Below are 22,249 nucleotides of genomic sequence, written 5' to 3'. Positions count from 1 at the left end.
GGCTGTTTCCACCAAGGTTACGAATGGAGAGCAACGTCTCATTGTTTGCTTTTCATCGGCTTTATCACATAGACAGCAGCCGTCTGCCCATGATATATTAAGAAGACCATATTGCGTATCAACACAATCCAATTTATACAATTAACCAATTATTCAATTTTAATCCATATATTTTTATACGGCCGGGATTTCCCTGAACGGTGGTTCCCAAGCTATACCGAGCTGTCTGAAAAGGACAGCAGTCCCACATCTGGCAATACAAGACCGCGCTGAAGGAACTGCGACCCTAAACAATATACCTAATATCGAGCAATAAATGAACCGTCTAAGGGTCGTATGGAACTTCCAGCGCGGGTTTTTCACTACTTTATTACCCCTGGGTTTTTACCAATTATCAATAGTCAGTTGGCGGCCAGATGTGGACGCTGGCCTGTCCGGACAATAGGTACGCGAAAGTCCGAAAGGATCACGTATTGTTCAAGCATAGGTCATACCTGCACGCTCCCACTCTCCTCCTACATACAAAATTTCCATCCCTATAACCAAGACTTCCGGTGCAATTTCTTGACCAATCCTGGATTCCCACCAATCGCAATAATCAACCAATAGGAAAAATTGACGAATCAGTAAACTCCTACACCCTCCACATTTCTTGAAACTACTTCACATTCTTTCTTACTTTACTTCAACACGGTCAGTTCCCGTCGAGACATCAACCACCAACAATCCTATCAAGACCTCAAGCAACGAATACCTAACCGTTTCAAATACCAATCCAATATCTGTTTTTAACGAACTATCCAGTCAACGAAATATAAACATATCTTATAAACCGCTTATATTAACTTGTAAATAAATAGTCAAGTTCTAAAACCAATACCAGAACAATTTATCCTAAATTAAATACCCTCACTCCACTAAAGTGTCGTATGGGACACAACAGACCATGCAGTTGCACGACGGCCTACAGCAACTCAATGTTCGTGGACCATGACTCACAATGACTATAGTCCTTACTGTTAGAAAGGTTGCGTTGATCCTCGGAACGAGAGCCTTATCAAACTGGACGTAGAACTTTAAGGTTGGTCCGGTACCTGGCCGGTAAGTTGGGGGACGACAGGCTGCGGTCTGCCCTGTATGTCGTCCTTACGGCATCCGAAAAAACTGGCAATCGAATTCGTACGAGAGGTTTGGGTGCACCAGGATAGCCAGTGTAGTCATTTAGACCGTCGGTAGATGAATTTGTCGGATGCTCGGTAGAAGACGGGTAATACTCAAATTATTGATAGTATCTCTCGGCTAATAACATCTCACATCAATAGTATCAAAGTTTATTTCGGTCCAAAAGACACTCTTTGTTCCTAATTCTAAATTTACAAGGTACACACGTATGTAAGGTTGGTAACTGGTTAATTGTAAGATGCCCGAAGTGAACTCCCAGAGACGTCGTTACATAAAGCCGAATTGACGCTGCACTCCGCCCTTACTGACTTAGATTCGTCAACAGTCTAATACCCATGCTTATGTTTTCGGGCTCTCGTAGTTCCCGGCATCCCCGTCTCACCGCCGAGGCCCATACTCCTGAATGTTGAGTACAGCTGGAAACGATAGTTGTCGGTATCTGTTGATCCCTCGGTGATCGGAATCGTAGTCGTCACGGTACCTTGTTAGCTTGCGCCGAGGCACGAAATTACAGAATTTACAAGGAAAAGCATTAGTGTTTGGAGAGAAAGCGAACGAAACTGGATCATCGAAGTAGAATCCGCGAATTGGCGATAATTAACTATAGTGAGCAAGCGGGATGATGATTATCGATAAAAGATTTTGGTTAACGATAAACGAGATGCATTACTGAAAATGATGCACGATACGAACCGTATCGCTAGAGAATGGTTAGCTAACTAAGGTTTGCAAAGGCGAGAAAGTACATAGATGATACACACATATGATTTTGCAACAGTGGATAGTGAAATACCCAGCTGATCAGTTTCGAGTCGTGACACGAGCAAGGCGAGATTTGAAGTAGAGACGGATAGGTAAGCATTACACGCGAGTGTTAGTGCATGTGTGAGGACGACTTCAAATAGCAAGTGAAATGAGACAGAAATGAACGCGATACAATACTTTCATTTGAACTGTTCCATCGATGCTTTGACGTAACAATTAATTACTAGTAGTTATTGCCTATTTTGTATCGAGTTCTCTTGGAGTACCCTGCCAGGGACGCGTTTTACGAGAGTCTCCTTCAGCTGTGTGCCCTTGTGACAAGCCATTCTAAAATACCACGTTACAGTACTGATATTGCAGATGGCCATCATTGATCGATTCGCCTCCTCCAAGTGATTTGTCATTTTGACGGTATCGATTACCAGGACCAGTTGCGTTGCGTCTGACAGGCCTGCAGAGAAAACCTTTCAGCGTTATACGCGGATTGGCCGATAGCACTTGCTCTGTAGTGTATCAGGGCCAACCGTTGCTGTGATTTTATGCATTCTGGAGTGCAGATAAAGGTATTCAGGACGATCAAGAGGGCAATACATGTACATATTATGGTGCGCCAGATTAATTTTTTTTCGAATTTCCTTAGAGTACATTGTTCTTAATTGGAACAAAAGCACGAAGAAAAAAAAACTAAGCGCTGTGGCGCAGGATTTAGTGGTTCCTAAAATAGGTTTTATAAAAATAAAAATAAAAAATCGATGCAATCATCACCCAAACTCATATTATCATTTTCATATTGTAGGAAAATATTTGTTGATGCTTAAATATGTTAATTCCAGACTCATCGCTGAAAATCAGCAACAAACGAACTTCGAAAAGAAATTAAAAATGTGTTCATGATTCTTGGTGTCATGCGTCGATCAGGCCAAATAATGTCAAGGCTAGATTTGTACTTGTAACTTTTAATGTGTACTCGTACAAAAACTGTATTTTGTTTATACACCATAAGTTAGACAAATATGACAGCAAAGAAAAAAGAAAAAGAAGAAAAACGACAAAAGCTTACAATAAAATGACTTAAACCTTATCTAAACAGAGATGAGATTTTCAGCATGAAAGAGCATTGGGAATGAAGATCAAAAAACAAAAAATTCCATGTCGTCGGTACATCAAAAATCGAACCAAGTCCTAGTGAAAGCCCTCATCTTCTGAAAGATGGAAGGTTAAGTCCCCCAATCGTGTCGAAATCCAAAGCAATCCGCTGCTCAATCAATAAAAAGCTTACCAAGATGTCATAGACGAGAAGGATTATTTATCCGGTTTTTAGGGGACATTATATGATAAGTCACCCGAAATTGAGATAAAAAAAAAAACGGAACAGTGACAAAATGTGTCCTGCCACGAGGAAGAAGAGACGAGAGAGATGAGAGAGAGAGGAGAGAGAGGACAAGGATTACATCGATCAAGACAAGAGAGGGCACTCAACTGTGAAGTAACTTGGGGGGAGAGGGGCAAATAGTGTCTGAAGTTGTGGCGCCAACGAATCAATATTTGAGCTAACTTAAATGAGATTCCATTCTCGTGAAAAGGCTTATTTAGAAGGTTTGCTAATCATTAAGTTGTGATAAACATTGCTTAATTTCTCAGTGTCAGATCTCAAATTGATAGCATCTCTGTCACCTAAAATATTACTCATTTCTGAAACTAATCTTTTTCTGTAATCCTTTTCACGGCAAAGAGTGGTGACTTTGATAAACTTGAAATCATGATGAAAATCTAACCTATGTTTTGTCAGGACTGTTTGTCTGTTCTGTTTTGCAAAAATATTGCGTTTGTGCTTATTTAATCCTGCTTTACGGCATTTACTAACAACTATTGTTAGTGATGATAATCAAGTTTCTAAGGTTACCTTTATGTTGTCACAGAACCTTAGCAGAGCATTAAGCATGTTCTCAATTAGATGTGTTTTTAAGAATGCCAACAATTGGTCAGGGCTGTTCGTCTTACTGAAGGACCAAGTGCCCCTTGAAAAGTGCTCAATAGTATATTGTGTATCTAGGGCGGAAAGCGATGTACGCTCGTGCGAGTTTCAGCTGAGCCTCGGCGACCCTTTGCACACCTCGGCTCTGCTGAAATCTCGCACTCGCGTCAATCGCTTTCCGCCCATGGTGCGCACGATACTTTTTGTCCACAACCTGTACTGAAAGTTTACCTTTGAGTGCACAAAGAATAGGCTAATTACAAGATACACGACGATTCCGCGGTGATCGCCATTTCGCGCCCGCTTACGATACGTTATTTGCGGCCACCAGCATTTTGCGCCCGCTCATTTGTCACTGGCGGGAAAAAACCACTTTGCACGCACTTTACATACACGAAAAGGGATACTTTCTGTGCAGGTTGGACAAAAACTTAGTTTATCAAATCCCTTGTAGAGATTATAACAAATGCTATATCGGGCAAACTAGTAGATGCCTTAAAACAAGATTGAATGAGCATAAGTTTGATTTTCATCATAATTTTATTATAAAGAGGATTACAGAGAAAGATTGGTTTTAGAAATGTGTAACATCTTAGGTGACAGAGATATGCTGTCAATTTGAGATCTGTCACTGAGAACTTGAGCAATGTTTATTACAACTTAATTATTAGCAAACCTTCCAAGTAAGCATTTTTACGACAATGGAATGTGATTTTAGTTAGTCTAAATATTGATTCGTTGGCGCCACCACTTCAGACACTATTTGCCCCCCCCCCCCCCCCCCCCCCGCGCGCCAAGTTACTTCTCAGTTGAGTGTCCTCTCTTGTCTTGATCGATGTAATCCTTGTTCTTTCTCTCTCGTCTCTTTTTCCTCGTGGTAGGACACATTTTGTCGTTGTTCCATTTTTTTATTTTTAATTTCGGGTGACCTATCACATAAGGTCTCTTAAAGAACCGGATAAATAATCTTACCTGTGTGTGACAACTTAGTAAGCTTTTTATTGATTGAGCAGCAGATTGCTTTGGATCTCGACACGATTGGGGGACTTAACCTTTCATATTTCAGATGAGGACGGCTTTCACTAGGATTTGGATCGATTTTTGATGAAACCGACGACATGGAATTTTTTATTTATTTTTTTTTAATCTTCGTTCCCAATACTCTTTCATATTGAGAGTTTCGCCTCTATTTACACGAGGTTTGAGTAATTTTATTGTGAGTTTTTGCCGTTTTTCTTCTTTTTTTTTCTTTGCTGTCATATTTGTCTAACTTTTGTTGTACAAATAAATTACAGTTCTTCTGAGGAGGGCCTACTTCAGGGCCGAAACGTCAAATCTACCCTTGACTTTATTTGATTTAATCACATAATTCAGCGATAAGGTCGAGAAACTTGCAGGGGAAAAAAAAACAAAAAAACAATTAACAACTGTTTCTTGATTTTTGTGGAAAAAGAACCCATAAAATGATGAATTAATATTAATCACTCGCACGCCCAGCTAGATCTATTTACAATAATTTGAAATATCGGCATCTCATTTTATGCGGTTATTTTTTTACAAGAATTGAAAAAAAAATTGTATCATTTTTTTTTTTTTTTCTTTAGGTCCGCTTATTATTGTTTCTTAGCAACGAGTCCGAAATTAACATATTCAAGCATCGACGAATATTTCCTACAATGTAGAGATGATAATAATCTACGTATGAGTGATAATTATATCGATTTTTCATTTTTTTTTTAACAAAACGATTTTTGGAACCCGTAAATCTTGTCCCCCAGCGCTCAGTTTTTTTCAGGTTTTTGTTTCAATCAAAACCTATATATACCTGAAAAAAACTGTCAATCGCTGCTTACCTACTGGGGATTCGTGTCAGCAGCATGGAAGAATGAGGACAAATATGGCTATCGAGAGGCCCAACAAAAGAAAAATAACTAGAAATAATAATAGATAATCAGGTACCGACGTTATTGCTCCATAAAACCTGAAAAGAGAGGCTGGGTTCAGTGCCAGGTACGGAGTACCACGATAAACCTAAGAGAAGGTAGGAAAGAAAAAGCGAATTCGGCAGCTCAGTATTTGTCGGAGGGAAGTGGCCAGAGAGAGCACGTTAGACACACTTTTTGGATTTGCCAAATTAAAGGTGGACGGAAATTAATTCATTAGAAGGAAGAGAAATAGGCCTTAAAATCACCCATATCGTACAACAGCCTTCAACGAGCAAGGATAACGAACATAGGATAACTTAAGAGACTCGATACAATCCGAAAATGATGATGTAAATTATGACAGAAATATACAATAATGACAACGTAGCCACAGATTAAAAACAATGCGAAAGATCAGTTACAGGCAGTTGGTTACACTTGGAATATCAAATAACAAAGAACGTAGTAACAAAGTAGAAGCAAGCAAAACATCAGGTACCGACCGATTGAATCATAAAGAACGGAATACCGGTAATTTCCGGAACCAAAGTAAAAGAAGCTTAAGTAATTAAAATGATGAAATAATGAGAACGGGACAGTTGACGGGAAAAAGATTCGATACAATGCAAGCCAATCAGAGAGAAAGTACAAAAGTCAGCTGTTGCTAGACTAGAAATCTCACTTAGTCGAGAGCTATTCTAAAAGTCTAGGAAAAGACCTGATAATTATTTCATAAACGATAACAAAATTGTGTAATTGTACGCGATACAAACAATAATACTTTACGATATTATTCAGGTTGTTCTAACAGATGTAGAGAATACAAATGGGTATTATCATACGCAGTGCGTATACTCAACGGGCTCATGGGCGTAGCACGACGTCGATCTACTGCGGAGAATCGATACCAAGAAGGCAGCGACGTGAAGTTTGCGCGGGGACGAATTTAAATTGAGATGCTATAGAAATGGCCGAAACCGACGCTATGATGCAATAGTCTGCAACCGCTACTCAGATACTCTATACACAACTTAGGGTTAACAGAATTGAAAAAACGATATCCAGCATGATATTTGACCATACGAAAACAACATACACAACCACACAGAAAGATAATAAACTGAAAACACGGAATTGGAGTAGTGACGCCATCGCCTCGCAGCTGCGAGAAAAGGGGGCCATACAAGAGAAAATTAATAAAGCATTTTTGAAACTCGGGAACAAAATCAGGGGTAGATAATAATAATCAGACTCGTCGAAGTGGTCATTAAAGATAATTAATAAGCCACACGAAAACCCGACATACGAAATTAAGTGACCCAAGCGGTCAATAAAGAGAAAAGGTAAGACCAAAAGTCTCGGGGGTTCGAGCGGTAACAGAGGTTTACTTAAGTTAAAACCGCTCGAACTAATCCAACAAACAGAGAGTCCTGGTTATTCAGTGTAGATGCATTCTCACAGGTACATAAAACAGGTGAAATGACCATAAACTACAAGTTAACAGAAGGAAAGCGCAACACAGTCAAAAGGTAGCAAAGAACGAAAACACGTCTGTTCAGCACTCAGCAGCATTCCCCGTGCCGAAATCTTTCCGCTCGTTCGGGGTGCGTGGGCGATAACTCCGACAGTATCGAGCCAGTAGAGGGCTCTTTGATGTTCTCCGGTGTAAAACCATCATCTCTAGTCGTGAGATGTTTTCTAGTACTTGGGCTGGCCGACTTTATGCATATCGGACCAGGGCGATGGTAGCATCGGGATGCAGAAGACGTCCGGTATTTTCTCCCATGGGCTCGGGAAGGGTGACGATTAATCGCTCCGCATAGACTCTAAAATTCTTCCAACACTTCTCGAATTCCGAGCAAAACCTATAGAATTTTGGGAAAAACCAAACATTCATACCTACGTATACAAATTATCTCACCGCTTCCGCCGACGTATCAGGGAGTCAGGAATAATAATTATAATCACAATCCACCGACATTTTTTTACCCCCTTCCAACCAAACTCGAAATAGGGGGCTGGCGCGCGAAGCCCCCCTAGTATTTATAATTATACTATGGGGGCTTATATAAGTTTAAGTATAATAATACAATTATAATAATATATATGGGGCATTCCAGGTCAATTTGACAAGGGTCTGACCCTCACCCTCTCCAATCTGAGTCTTAATGACCGTAGGTGTTTCGTTAGCTTAAAATAACATCTCTAAATTTTTCTCAGATTTTTACCAAGCCACCTGACGCCCCCCGACCCCTTAAGATGATATTTTCGAAAACGGTCAATCGAACATTTTTGAAAATGATGAAAAAAATCACGTAAATTCTGTAGGCAAAAAGAAAAATATCCCAACCAAAATCGAAGTGGTCAGGCAAAACGGTAATTTTTTATCAATTTTTTTACTGAATAATTTTTTTTTTTTCAGTAATTTCGATTTTTTTCGCAATTTTCAGGATTTAATATATTTTCCTATATAATCTATATAATCAATAAAATATATTGAATCCTGAAAAATGCGAAAAAAATCGAAATTACTGAAAAAAAAAATTGATAAAAAATTACCGCTTTACTTGCCCACTTCGATTTTGGTTGGGATATTTTTCTTTTTGCCTACAGAATTTGTGTAATTTTTTTCATAATTTTCAAAAATGTCCGATTGACCGTTTTCGAAAATATCATCTTAAGGGGACGGGGGGCGTCAGGGGGCTTGGTAAAAATCTGAGAAAAATTTGGAGATGTTATTTTAGGCTAACGAAACACCTCCGGTCATTAAGACTCAGATTGGGGAGGGTGAGGGTCAGACTCTTGTCTAATTGACCTGGAATGCCCCATATACATATATATACCAGGGGCTCCGCCCCTGCGCGCTTTGCGCCTCACTATTTCCGTATACATTGTCTATTAGACAGGTGAATTCATTTATGCTTATTTGGTTAGTCGCACTAACAATTTTATTTTCCTTTTTCTTTTGTGATACGTCCGACCGTCCACCGTCTCCATCGCCTTGTCTGCTGATTGAAACTCCTCCTTTCTCCATTGCCAACGTAAATCCTGGCTGTCCTTTTGACTGTTTGGTGATATATTTAGATTTACTATCACTTGCTTGTTACTTTTGATACTTATTACTCACTATCTGAATTTTATTTTGGTTCTGCAAGACATCAAAGTGTCCACTGTCTCCGTCGCCCTGTGAAGAGTAGCGAGAATTGCCTTCCATCTTGGGATCCGAATTCGCATGGATGAATTTGTTTTCCACGATACACGATTTAACATATCTTAAAAATGTCCGCAGCTGCAGCTAATTCTGCTTCTCACCCTTAAATTCCATTTTTATTCATGTGGGATTTATAATCACCAGGTGACCTAATCACGGCACCATTTGACTCATTACCTGTAATAAAACCCGCAAATGTAGTCAAATTATCAACTATATTTGAAACGATACTCAGTCTCACCTCTGCGTGTCAATCTTGAGTGCCGTTTACACAGTAGGCCAGCGCGTGAAAAAGACAATTCCCGTCGGGAATCATCTTGATAATTCTCGTTTGCATATTTATTTTTTGTGTGTCAGAAACAGATAACTATGAAGATATTTGTCAAAGACTGTCATAAACAGCCGATGACAGCTGTCAATCACTTGACATCGACTTCATAGCAACAGCAACTTTATTATTAAATGAGTTTATTTGAAAATACTCCACGTTCGACTTCTCAGCGCACATTTTGTTATGAACATAGGAACTTTTGTTTGATAGATGCTTTTTGTTTTGTTTTCGGCATCTCACCCCACCGCCAATTTCATGCGTATACTATTGTTAATATAATCTTTTTTACCTGTTGCTATTAAAATCTTCTATTTCATTTGTTCACGCGGGGCAGGACTCTTTTATTATAGAGAGAGATATATATGGGTCATTTCGCCAATATTTTGGGTACAAATTGTATCGGGTGGTCAAAATTTTGAGAATATGAATTTGCTTTTTGAAAAACAGTACTGAAAAAGGGACCCATGATTTTTTTTTTTATTTTTTTCGGCAAGCAGTTTTCGAGTAATGGCGGCGACAAATTGTCAAGTTTTCGAAATCAGGGAATTTTCAACTCAATGTATCTTTTTTTCCTTGATAGATGGAAAGAAATTCTCACAACACTTTCGTTTCGTAAAACTCTGAAATTTTGAATAAAAAATATACCAATATATAATATCATGTTTATCATCTCTAAAATCAAATTTAAAATCCAAAAATCAACTTTTTAGCCCTTGCCTCCAATTTTCGATTCATGAAAATATTTTTTTCGGAAAATTCAGAATCTTCCACATCGAAAATTTTGAATTTTTTGAAAAAAAATATTTTCATAAATCGAAAATTGGAGGCAAGGGCTAAAAAATCAATTTTTGGATTTCAAATTCGATTTTCGAGATGATAAACACGATTTTTTCCCCAGACAATAGCACTAATTGCCGACTAAAACTTCACAGTTGAGATTTTTTTAAACATTTTTACTTTTACAATAAAATATATACTGAGAAAAAACGTTCTTGTTGTTCTCCATGTTATTTCCATAAGAAACTTCGAGCACAAGGCGGACTATTTTAGAGTTGAGGTAAGTATCTTAAAAAATTAGGTAATTGATTTTTAATTATTTAAAGTTCATACTATATATATATATATATAAACGCTCTATGGACAAGTGAATTTAAAAGTAAGTACGTGAAAGCGGTGCAGAACAAGTTTTGGGAAAGAGACATCTTTTTGAAAACATCGAAATTTTTTTTCTATCATTTAATGTTTGTATTAATTTGTCAGTTCATTAGAAACTAAAGGTGTTAATGTTTAAGTATAATCATTCAATATAATTTCAGTATAATCATAGTCAGTGTTCATTAGAAACTAAAGGTGTTAATGTTAAAGTATAATCATTCAAGTGTATACTTTTACATATCATTGACTACTTTGTAGCGTTCTACAAAACTTTTCGGTAGCCACCCGGGCTCCGTAGTTGGAGTAGTCGCTTGGACAGCGAAAGATCTCGGGTTCGAGGCTGGGTCCAATTCAAGCCATTCAACATATTTTCAGGAAAGAAGCTGCATTTTGAGTTGTGGTTTGCTGCGATCAATTAATTCCATAGCCTCATTAAAACAGCGTCAACGAATACAGTTGTCACAATCCCCCATTTTGTTCCATCCTACCTAAGTTATACTTTGGTTATCTTGGCAAATTCGGATATCACATTTCTCACATAATGGTTCGTAGAAAGAGGTTTGTCTGAAGAGTTATCGGCCTCCTTATGCTCCGATAATATCCATCAAACATCGTATGATTGATGGTTTTCCTGAATAACTCACTACCTGATTCAGACAGAAACGAGATTATGTGGATGATGGATGCATCCATAAGAATACATTGTACTCATTCCGTGAAATTGCATAGTAAGTGGTGGCGTGTGAGTTAGGAGACAGGGATTTATGTTATTTTTCAAATATAATCCATTCCAGTCCCAAAACAATCAACTGTTGAGTTTGTTCACGTTTGCCCGTCGATGTAGACATTTGTTGGAGGTTTCCTTCTTCAGAAAAAAGTTGAGGTATTATATTTTTAACAAACTATAGCCTAACATAAATTCATTCCAAGTTTGTAAATACTTGTTAGTACGCAATAAAAAAAATCATCACATTTTTGGACACATAAATATTCAGTATGTTCAATTTTTCCTGAGGCTTAACTCTGCAGTAGCTGAAATAATAATCCATTTCTTGAACGAAAAAATACTCACGTTACATTTCGCAGCAGAGTTCCTTGAATTCTAATGAAAAAGCTCAAAAACTTCGAAAAAATTGTGTCTTCTTTGGGATACATTCGCTCAAAGAAAAATTCATAAAAATTTCCTGTGGAACGCTTACACTCTGAGAAGTTATAAACATTTTGACGGATGGGATCGGAACTTCAGCAATTAGAATTATTTTTTATTCAAATAAGTCAATTGGTAACTTCTATGCCTTCCAGTAACTCATCAGTTTCTGATGGAAGGTCATACGGGTCTCCTGATTGCCGACAAGGACAAGATATCATTTCTACATTATCTCCCGGTATAATCACGTTACACTGAGAAAAGAAAAAGAGCATATTTTAGTAGAAACCGCAGGAAAAGAAGGACACATCAAGGTTTTTAGTGAAATTTTGAGCAGAATCTGCTGTTTGATTTTTTACGTGTATTTATTATTGATTGTTAATGGTTGATAATTTAAAACGATTTTTCTTGAGCGTGTACGTCCATTCGGATCACAGATCACACGATCATCATTAGAGAATGTAGGGTACCTGTAATAAAGCTGTCGAAAAAAGTATTTCTTAATGAAACTTATTTATCTTCGTGTTTGGTCAAATTTGATAAAGAATGGATAATATTTTGAAAATTGTAACAAAATTTTTCCAATTATTTCTCAATATTTATTACTAAGACTAGGAAATTTTTGTAAAGGGCTTTAAGAAATATTAATTAAAAGATTTTTCAACGGAACCTTTACTGGTTTGAGTAAATTTCACGAGATTCTCAACATTTCTCCAGAGGTTTCTTATAACAACTCAATGAGGTTTGGGAATTCTCACAGGGTATCTCGAGTATTTTCTTAGCGTCCTTCGTGGGGTGAGGTTTCCGGAATTGGAGAATCGAAGACTTATTATTGTTTTTCGAAGAAGTCGCGTGCGGGGGAGGGGAGTAGGTATAATTCCATGCGGTTGCTCGTCTTTTCCACGACTGCTATGTATCATGAATTTTTTTGTACGTTGACATGTAGGTTTTAAAAAAAAACTTGTAGTATGCCAACAGACTACAATGTCAGTGCAACAACCTGTAAAGTAATGGTGAAACAAACGGATGTGTTGACTAGTCAGGGTTTAATTGAAATCAGCAAGGTTGATTCTTCAATGAATTCATTTCTTTTTCGTTTAAGACTTGAGTCCAGAGCGTAGGGGCAACACGACAAGAAGGACGCCCTACGGACTGATATCGACATGAATGATATCAAAAGACGATGAAAAAAAAGTCAGTGATACCGCGAATGCTCTATTGTACTTGGAATAAGTTGTACCTATCCTATTTATATCTGTAATGTATGTCATCCGTGTTCTGAAGTATGAAGTCTTCGTTCGATATAGGGTATTGTTTCTACAAGTGGCGATCCTACGAGTTCGTTTCTCCGGATTCACTTTGGAAGGTCCGTTTTCACAAGTGACGTTCCTGCAAGTTTATTTCTCATACGTTCAATTCTCAATTTCGTAGATTTTGATTATATTTAATGATGTATAATTTAATGCAATTTGAATTATTTTACCGCCACTTATAGAAACGAATTTGTAGAACTCTTCACTAGTAGCACTAATACTTGTAAAAACGGTTCTCTCCCCTTCATTCTCACTCTTGTTGCCATATCTAGCTGTTTCTCCCAATACATGCTCCGTTTTCGTATTCTGTGTGTGTACTTTATTTTGTATGGATCCATCCATCCATACATACATCTGTCGATCACAGTGGCGAATCACCTATTTCACTGGATGGCTCCATTTTTCATCGTCACAGCACACAATTTGCACCTAAATCTTGATACAAAAGTGAGGTAAAAACAAAATAAAAATGGGATATCTCAGTTTCATTCTCGTACCATCGTGAACCTTCTTTCCATTATAAAAGCTGTTTGGATAGAAAGAAATGAGTTTCGCTGCTGAGAGGTCCGCAGCAGTGTGTGAGAATAGTCAGAATAATTCAAACTTCACATCACGCCGGATCGAAGTCCACACAATTCTTTCTTCATTGAATTTCATACTTTGATTGATTAGCTGTCGATGTATGTACTCTCACATTCACTCACGCTTTTAATAAATGACTGTATAATGCCATATGCTCTCTTTAGCGCTAGCTTTGGTCGATAGATAAGAGGAATTTTCAAATATAACGGTAGACGGTTGAGACGGTAGAAGGAACGAAAGCTGATATCAGTAGAGACAGGACCAGAGCGTCAACATAAGCAGAGTGTGGAGAGAGTAAGCGACGGAGAAGAATTAGGGAGAAATGTTGACACTTTACATACTAACACTCGCGCAGTGTATCATTCAATCCCATCAAAAAGCAAAATTGAAGAATTCAAAATGAATACTAGTGCAGAATTTCTCAAATGAGGACATTTTTTTTCATGGTACTACAGTTTACTAAGCAGTTCGTTGTGACATTGAAAAATTTTTAATAAAATTTTGAAGTACATATCTCATCACTCGTACTTATTGTCAGATGGTCTTGAGATTGTTCCAGACCTGATGATAATTATATCTAATTGTAATTCACAGTAATTATCGTTGATAAAATATGACTTTCAAGTGGTACAATACCTACAATATTGTTACATAATATAAATACAATACGTAAATATACAAGTTATGTTGGAAGTGTATATTTGACATTTACTAAGAATCGTGTTTCTCGCCGTGATGACCTCAGATCACTTATTAGACCTAGCAAGGGTTTTAAGGCGTTACCCGCAAGGAACTGGGCTCCTTTATCGACGCGGGCGTTCAGTTTGCTCACTATCATTTCTTGAAGTAAGGATGATTTGAACTTGAAGAACAAATAACATTCGATGTACGATGAATTTGATGCATAATAAATGAACCGGTTGATTTAATACGTGAGATGTAGTGGTTGGTTATAGTGTACAAATGTTGATAGTCATAAGGGGTGATGTAGAAAACGCTAAGACCGTTGTTTCATATTGAAAAAGATGTAGATAACTCGCCGGTTGGTGTTGAACTACCTGTCGCTTTTAAGACTATTTTAAAAACTAGGGAGAAGTAGGTGGAGTGTCCGAAGGTGAGTGGAGTTCTTGGCAAAAGGACACAGAGGTAATAGGTTGAAGTTCGTAGGAAAGTTCCTGAGAATGCAGGCAAGAAAAATAAACTACAGATATTGCGTATGGAAAATGTTGGGGACAAGGATTTTCAGACGCAAAGTACGAGTAGTAAGAGGAAAAGCTGCAGAGCAATGTTACGAAGGGGCTTAAAGTTAATAATGAGAAAAGAAATATCTAATTTTGTTAGCATAATTCTACGTTGACTTCGCAACAAATTGTGTTGTGTGCCTAACAAATAGTACAGATTATAATGTGTTCTTTTGACTACCAGAACCTCATTCATTTTATCGTCGTTATTTTCATCACCGTAGACGTACCAAAGATGCAAGAATTGAAAAATAAAAATGGTCACAAATAGTATGTAGCACATTTGTTCAAAGCAGAGTGACCTAGTCGTCATAAAAACATCAACTAGATTGGTAAAAAAAGAGATTATTATCAAACCGACCGAAATAGCGTTGCGAATTGAATCGATGAGCTGAGGTTTGAACTCGGTCCGACTGCACCTGATCAAAGTTTTCTGTAGTCCTTCGCATCCCTATTGCAGATGCAGGTGTTTATGTGCCGACGCATAAAAAAAGTCACCCAACCATCCCTCCCTCACCCTGCACACATCCGCTTACGGGGACATACCCGAAAGATAATGGCGGGACTGAAAGTGATTATAATCATCATCGTCATCATTATCGTCATTATCATACTCATTGTTGTTGTTGTTGTTATCACAATTATGAAGTGGATAAGCGAACGAACTGAGGGATCAAATTGAAATCAAAAGCAAATGCACGGACGAAGCTGATCCTGGCTACGAGGAATTATGTATACGCTACTAACCTCTCTGCCTGAACATGTCAAAGAATCTACGTGCTTCGGGACGTTTGCTCAGATAAAACTTCCCTCTCGACATTTACGGTGGCGCCACTAAGGAGACGTGACTTGTGCAAACAGACATGCTACAAGCTTGGATTTGCTAGGGTCGCCACTGCAGACTCCGGATGTGTACTGTGATTGATCCGTTATACGACTATTTATTCTGTCGAACGGAATACGACTTCAATATCATACTGACCCCAATTACTGATGACAATCGAAGTCGATCATACAGGGTCGATATCGCGGCAAAGTTTACATTGATGAGGCAGCGTTCAATTATTACTTACCCTCTTCGTTTCTGAAATGCTGTAAAATTTGAGTCAAGCTCCTCCCCCATCTCTTTAAAATTATTGTAAAATGATGAACAAAAAAAAAAACATAGATAAAACCGAGAAATTTAAAACTACCCTAACACATAACTCATACATTAAGAGTTAGGATTTCGGCCCGTTGCTTTTTTTGACTTTTGCATTCTTGTATCCCACCCCAGTGATCACATGTAATTGCTTGATTCATAAAATTTCATGACCATGGACACTTAATATCAATTTAGTCGATAATGGTGGACTCTAAATGAGTAAATTTGTCCACTTTCATCGCTGTTAAAAAACTGCTTCTCTTTTTTTAACTCGCTGACAAATAAACAATGAAACTAAAAACAAGGTCGAATTCTCTTCTCTTGGAATAAGAAAGAAATAAAAGTTTTTTATGAAACTTTGGCTTTCTCTCCAGATTCACCAGACACAACGGAGAGGACATCAACGAGCATGGCCACTACAGTCAAACGGTCAATCCCAACAGATGCACCAATGCTCAATTACATCTTTGACGCGCACAGCACCCTCAATAAGCATCATCATCATGACCATCGATGGGGCCCACATTTTGAAGGAAAAGGCCAGAACCTCACGGTTCAAGCTGGCGCAACAGTCACATTGGACTGTAGGATTTCCTTGCTGCAAGACAAAACGGTAAGTAGAGATCTCGGAGTTTGGAAAAAGAAAAAGTAGTCAAAACTATAAAGCATTCGTTCAGCTCAATTTTCCGCTCACCGAAAATCAGGTTGCCACCATGGGGTATTTAGAATGCGATCTATGAATATTATCAGATCGATTTTTGAAATTAAAAAATGGAAAATGAAGGTAGTTTCCTTGGTCGTACTTGAAACACCGAACGTTAATAAGTATTTGGAAAACACTGTAGATGTAGAATGATTATACATCCAAAAGAGTATATGTTTTTCAAATTCTCTTCCATTTTATCATCCGTCATCATTTACATTTGTGTTTCTCTACGAATGGATTATTTGACTGAAAAAGCAACAATTTTCCAATCTTCCCTCGTACGGAGATTCGACCAAAATTGAAACATTGTTAAAGAATCTGTAGGAATTTCTGTAAAGTTTCATAACAGTTTCAGAAAACTGTAGAAAAAGTATTATTTTTACAATTATGTACCGAAATTTATTTAAGACTTCACACAAATTCACTACAAATGTTTGTGGGCGTTTGAATTTCTAAAAAAGTCAGCTATGAAAAATTTCAACGTCTTCTAAAACCTTAGATAGAAACTTGAATCAAATTTTGTGAGCTTCATACCATACAAGTATCTGAGAAATTCCATTACACTTGACAGAATGAATAATTCTTTCTTATTTTCAAATCTAATCGACAATTCGCTGGACTTTGTCGGATAATTTATAAAAACGCTGAAATATTCTGCAGAAATTGCGGACAAATTTCATCTTACAATTAGACTTTCCAGAGAGATTTTCCAAGGAAAACATATCATAATTGGCAGGTCTGACGCGGCCTTAGCATAAGACGGACGAGTTTAATATGCAGCAGCAGAGAATCGTTCGAAAATATTGACTTGGATATTTCCTAATGAATTTAAATACCATTCAACGTTTGATGAAACTGTGCAATCATAAACAGGCATTTTTTCGTTTGGCCTATCGAATGGAAAAAATTGTTTGAAAGACGATCGAAATTAAAAATGCATACTACAAATTTTACAGGTCAGATAAGTGTGCTCGAAACTCAAGCATGTTAAAAACTATTCAATCACATAAAAAACTGAGGTTTCAAAATAATCATATTTTTTTTCATCATCTTGTCACAGTTTGCAACCTCGCTAAAATTTCAAAAGTGATTGTCAGCTTGCAGGAAACTTTCCCTTCATTGTTCGAAATGCAGCACGACCATCCAAATAAGATAAAATTTCATTTTACTCACGATATTACGGTGATCTTTATTAAAACTCCTGCTTTAAAATAAAAATTTAATGCTATGAACATATTTTTCACCTCGTCATTCTGGTTTGACAACTTAGATACATATATATTATGAGATTAGTGGCACATTAAATGCAAAACATTTCTATTGGCTGGCGAGATTATTACACATTCATCCGTCACACACTTATACATGGGCAGATCCATTACTTTTCGCAGAAAATTTGCGGGGGTGGGTCATCGATTTGGCTGCTGATTTTTTTTGTCGAAAGTAGATCAGAAAAGAAGGTGATCCTGAAAATTTTAGCTCGATAGGCCCAAATCCGGCCGCTGGAGAATTTTTTGAAATTTAAAAAAAAGTCGATTTTTGAGTCATTTTCAAAATTTTATATCTCAGCTTCTTTACGACTCAGAGATTCCAACAAAATGGCGTCCTTCTCTGTCAACCTTATATTTTCAAGAAAAATATACTTAGTCACTCCGAACTCATATCCGGCTGAGCTGGGAGCTCCCAACTGGACTGCTATTTTAATAAAATTTTCCTCATTTTCAAAAGGCTCTAAAATCTACATTTTTGGAGATCGAAGGACGGTTGACGGCCTGAATTCTTCATTAAGGTATATTCTGATGAAATCTGCCCTGGTTTTGTTTGGTTGCTGCCATTTCACTAAGATATCGCCGCATAAAGTAGGTCGATATTTGAAAAAACGCTGTTTTCGAATAGCCATAACTTTTTTCTATCAACTCGAAATCCTTTGAAATCTTCACGGATTATACTTCATTGTATCCCTAAACAACCCTGACAATTTCAACTTTGGCTTCGACCTGGTTTCCGAGCTATGAATTTTTGAAAATTTCAAACTTTCGATCTAATATGACATTTTTTGTGGTTTATTCTAAGTTTCGATAATTTTACGCAATTAATTAATACTTACTTGGAATTGTATGGTAGAGTAGGGGGCCTTATTTTTTTTTTAGCTGGCTCATATTGCCCCCTACTCTACCATATAATTCCAAGTAAGTATTAATTAACTGCGTAAAATTATCGAAACTTAGAATAAACCACAAAAAAATATCATATTAGATTGAAAATTTGGAATTTTCAAAAATTCATAGCTCGGAAACCAGGTCGAAGCCAAAGTTGAAATTGTCAGGGTTGTTTAGGGTACAATGAAGTATAATCCGTGAAAATTTCAAAGGATTTCGAGTTGATAGAAAAAAGTTACGGCTATTCGAAAACAGCGTTTTTTCAAATATCGACCTACTTTATGCGGCGATATCTTAGTGAAATGGCAGCAACCAAACAAAACGAGGGCAGATTTCATCAGAATATATCTTAACGAAGAATTCAAGCCGTCAACCCACCTTCGATCTCCAAAAATGTAGATTTTAGAGCCTTTTGAAAATGAGGAAAATTTTATTAAAATAGCAGTCCAGTTGGGAGCTCCCAGCTCAGCCGGATATGAGTTCGGAGTGACTAAGTATTTTTTTCTTGAAAATATAAGGTTGACAGAGAAGGACGCCATTTTGTTGGAATCTCTAAGTCGTATAGAAGCTGAGATATAAATCTTTGAAAATGATTCAAAAATTGACTTTTTTTAAATTTCAAAAAATTCTCCAGCGGCCGGATTTGGGCCTATCGAGCTAAAATTTTCAGGATCACCTTCTTTTCTGATCTACTTTCGACAACAAAATCAGCAGCCAAATCGATGACCCACCCCCGCAACTTTTCTGCGAAAAGTAATGGATCAGCACCGATCAGCGAAATATAGTAAATATTGACATTTTTTGCTCGTTGCTTTTAAATTTAATAAATTCAAATTCTGTTTCATAAATGACGTTAAATTACATCAGAGAGTGAAGTTAAGTTGAACAGAATTTTTCAAGATAAGAATAATTATAATACTACGGAGAACGGATCTTGTACGTACTGAACTTAATTAAGTTTGCAATGAAGAATAACGGATCGTTGCACGATACACTTACGACCGTGTGCTTATATGAAGTTAGTCGAGAAAAACAAGGTCCACAGCTGGTAACGATAATCGTTGATGTTATATAATATAAGAGATAACACACATGAATGAACATATTATATCCTCCCACAGGGTTCGATGGATGATAATTCGTTGAACTATAGTTGAGATTGATATTGGACTTTTCTCACACCGACGATAACGGTATATTTAGTACGATTGTTAGGACTTTAAAAGAGAAAATGGAAGTACCACTCTACGAGGAAAATCTATTATTATTACCACTGATCGTGTAAGCGACTTTTCGCAATCTCTGGTCGAAGCCAACTACTTGTTCCACCTGGCTGGTCTACCTCGACGCTTCAATTCAACATGTAATTTGACGCTGTTATATTTGAATCTCACAAAATTATAATTTTTATTTTTATAATTACTTCAAGTTTTTTAGCTTTGTGTGTGTGAAATTTCCAATCGATTTTAAACATCTTGATGAGATTATGTCAAAGATGTGTGGCAAATTTCAGGACGCCGTTTCAAACGCTTGTTGGTGGGTCTTTTGTCAGCGTGGGTCAGTGATCATACCTGCTGTCTCCGTCTGTCGTTGGTCGTCTTCGTTCAACGTCTTCGACTACCTTCGGCCTCCGTTGGCTGTTGTCGTGTCCATTGGTCTTCGGCTACCTTCGGTCTCCGTCGATGGTCGTCGTATCGTCCTCATATTAACGCCGGCTTGTGTCTGTATAGTTTAATAAAATCGATTGCAAAATTTTTGCCGAACGCGAACAGAAAAGTAAACAGACAGACAAGAAAGCGAACTAATAAAAACGGGGTAGAAAAACTCAGCAGTTACGATTTAATTGCAATACTGACTGTGCATATACTATGTTTCAACGAATGATTATTTCACTCATTCTGACAAACAGAGTGAAGAAGGAAAGTAAATACCGGAGTAGACTTGAACTACCAATATTGTGAAATACTTCAAGAAACCTCACTTTTATCTGATAAAACCGAGAATTAGAATTCACAATAATGAAGCTATAATACCCTGCACAATGAACGTCGTTTGGATTTCGTTCTTTCGATTGGTGTCATATACGATTTTACTACACCAACGGATTATCCGTAACTTATAAAAAATCTTACGCAGTGCACCAAGGCTTTCACATACTGTATAATCGAAAACCAACCACTAGCACTTTCCTCGAAGCCTGTGCCATTAGGGGACAGCCGGGCAAGAAGGGTGTGTCAATTTTGAAAATAAATAGACAATACATTTCTCAATTATATTTAGTTTTAACTTTGCATTTATAATCTTCAGACATTTGCACATTAATAATTGAGATCAAAATTCTTGAAAAATAAATTCTTCTTTGATTTTTGTGTTAAAAATAAAAAAACGGGCCATCATCCGTTTTGCCTACCCGGTGGGTAAAACGGATATTGGATACTAATCAAAGCAATCGTCACAAAAATATGATGATCAGCCTGGATATGCTGAACAAGCTTTATGAGTCCACTCTTCACAAACTTCGCATTATATCCAGTCTTCGATAGGCAGGTCAATGTATTCTTCTTTGGCCATAATGCAAAACTACGACTTCTATTGCATTTTGTCCGTTTTTAGAGTTTATTTCATATCTGTCAGGAACATCGAGATAGTAATTCGTTGATCCAAAATTTTTACATGCAGTTTGATCATAACGTTTTGCCCGGTTTCATTTTGCCCGTCTCATACTTTATTGACATGACCTGACATCTAACAAAAATGGTGAAACAAAACTCGTGATAAATATGTTTGTTACGCGTCTATTTACATCAAACTTTACGAGAAATATCAAAATATGGATAGCCTTGAATATAATGAAACAAACACAAGGTACTTACGGTAGTTTTATCATAATTTTTTTAATAAAATCCAACTTGTTGACACAAAACACGTGGCCACTAACCTATGTTACCGGACTAGAACTGACAGCAAGTACATGTGTGTAACGAGTTGAGCGTCTCTTTCTGTCGATCAAGTATCGAACTAGAACAAATATTCTTTTCGCCCGCTCTCTCCGTCTTGCCCGTCCGTCCCCTATATATGCCAACTGAAAATCAAGGCAACAGCTATAATTAGTAAAATCTTTACAATCCAGGTGTTAGAAATTGGGTCAAGATTTTTGTCTGGACACCGAAATACGTTTTATAATTACTCGATGATCACGTGACAAGAATAGCGATAAATTCATAGCAAACTAGACGCATGAAGGAGACACAAGGAAAGAGCAGAAAAAGCTCATTCGACGTTTTTTTCTTCAAACTGTAGTCCGTTCCGCTGAGTTTCGAATCTTTTCCTGATACACTCAGCGTGGAAAAGGTGTGTGACGTAACTTGTGAAACTGAAATTCTCCCAATCATGCAGCAACTATTTCTACTCAC

At 37.4% G+C, this 22,249-nt stretch overlaps 1 protein-coding gene across 1 annotated transcript in view; it reads left to right on the top strand.

Annotated features, from left to right (window-relative positions):
* The window catches only part of LOC124405323, a 346,482-nt gene that overhangs the window by 237,671 nt on the left and 86,562 nt on the right, over positions 1–22,249 (top strand). Inside the window, exon 4 of the mRNA XM_046880139.1 lies at positions 16,346–16,584. Coding sequence (XP_046736095.1) covers positions 16,346–16,584 — 239 coding nt within the window. The remainder of the gene's footprint in view (positions 1–16,345; positions 16,585–22,249) is intronic.

This window comes from Diprion similis, chromosome 4, assembly GCF_021155765.1.
Source record: "Diprion similis isolate iyDipSimi1 chromosome 4, iyDipSimi1.1, whole genome shotgun sequence".
NCBI lineage: Eukaryota > Metazoa > Arthropoda > Insecta > Hymenoptera > Diprionidae > Diprion > Diprion similis.
Note: the sequence above shows the minus strand (reverse complement) of the source record. Positions and strands in the feature narration are given on the sequence as shown.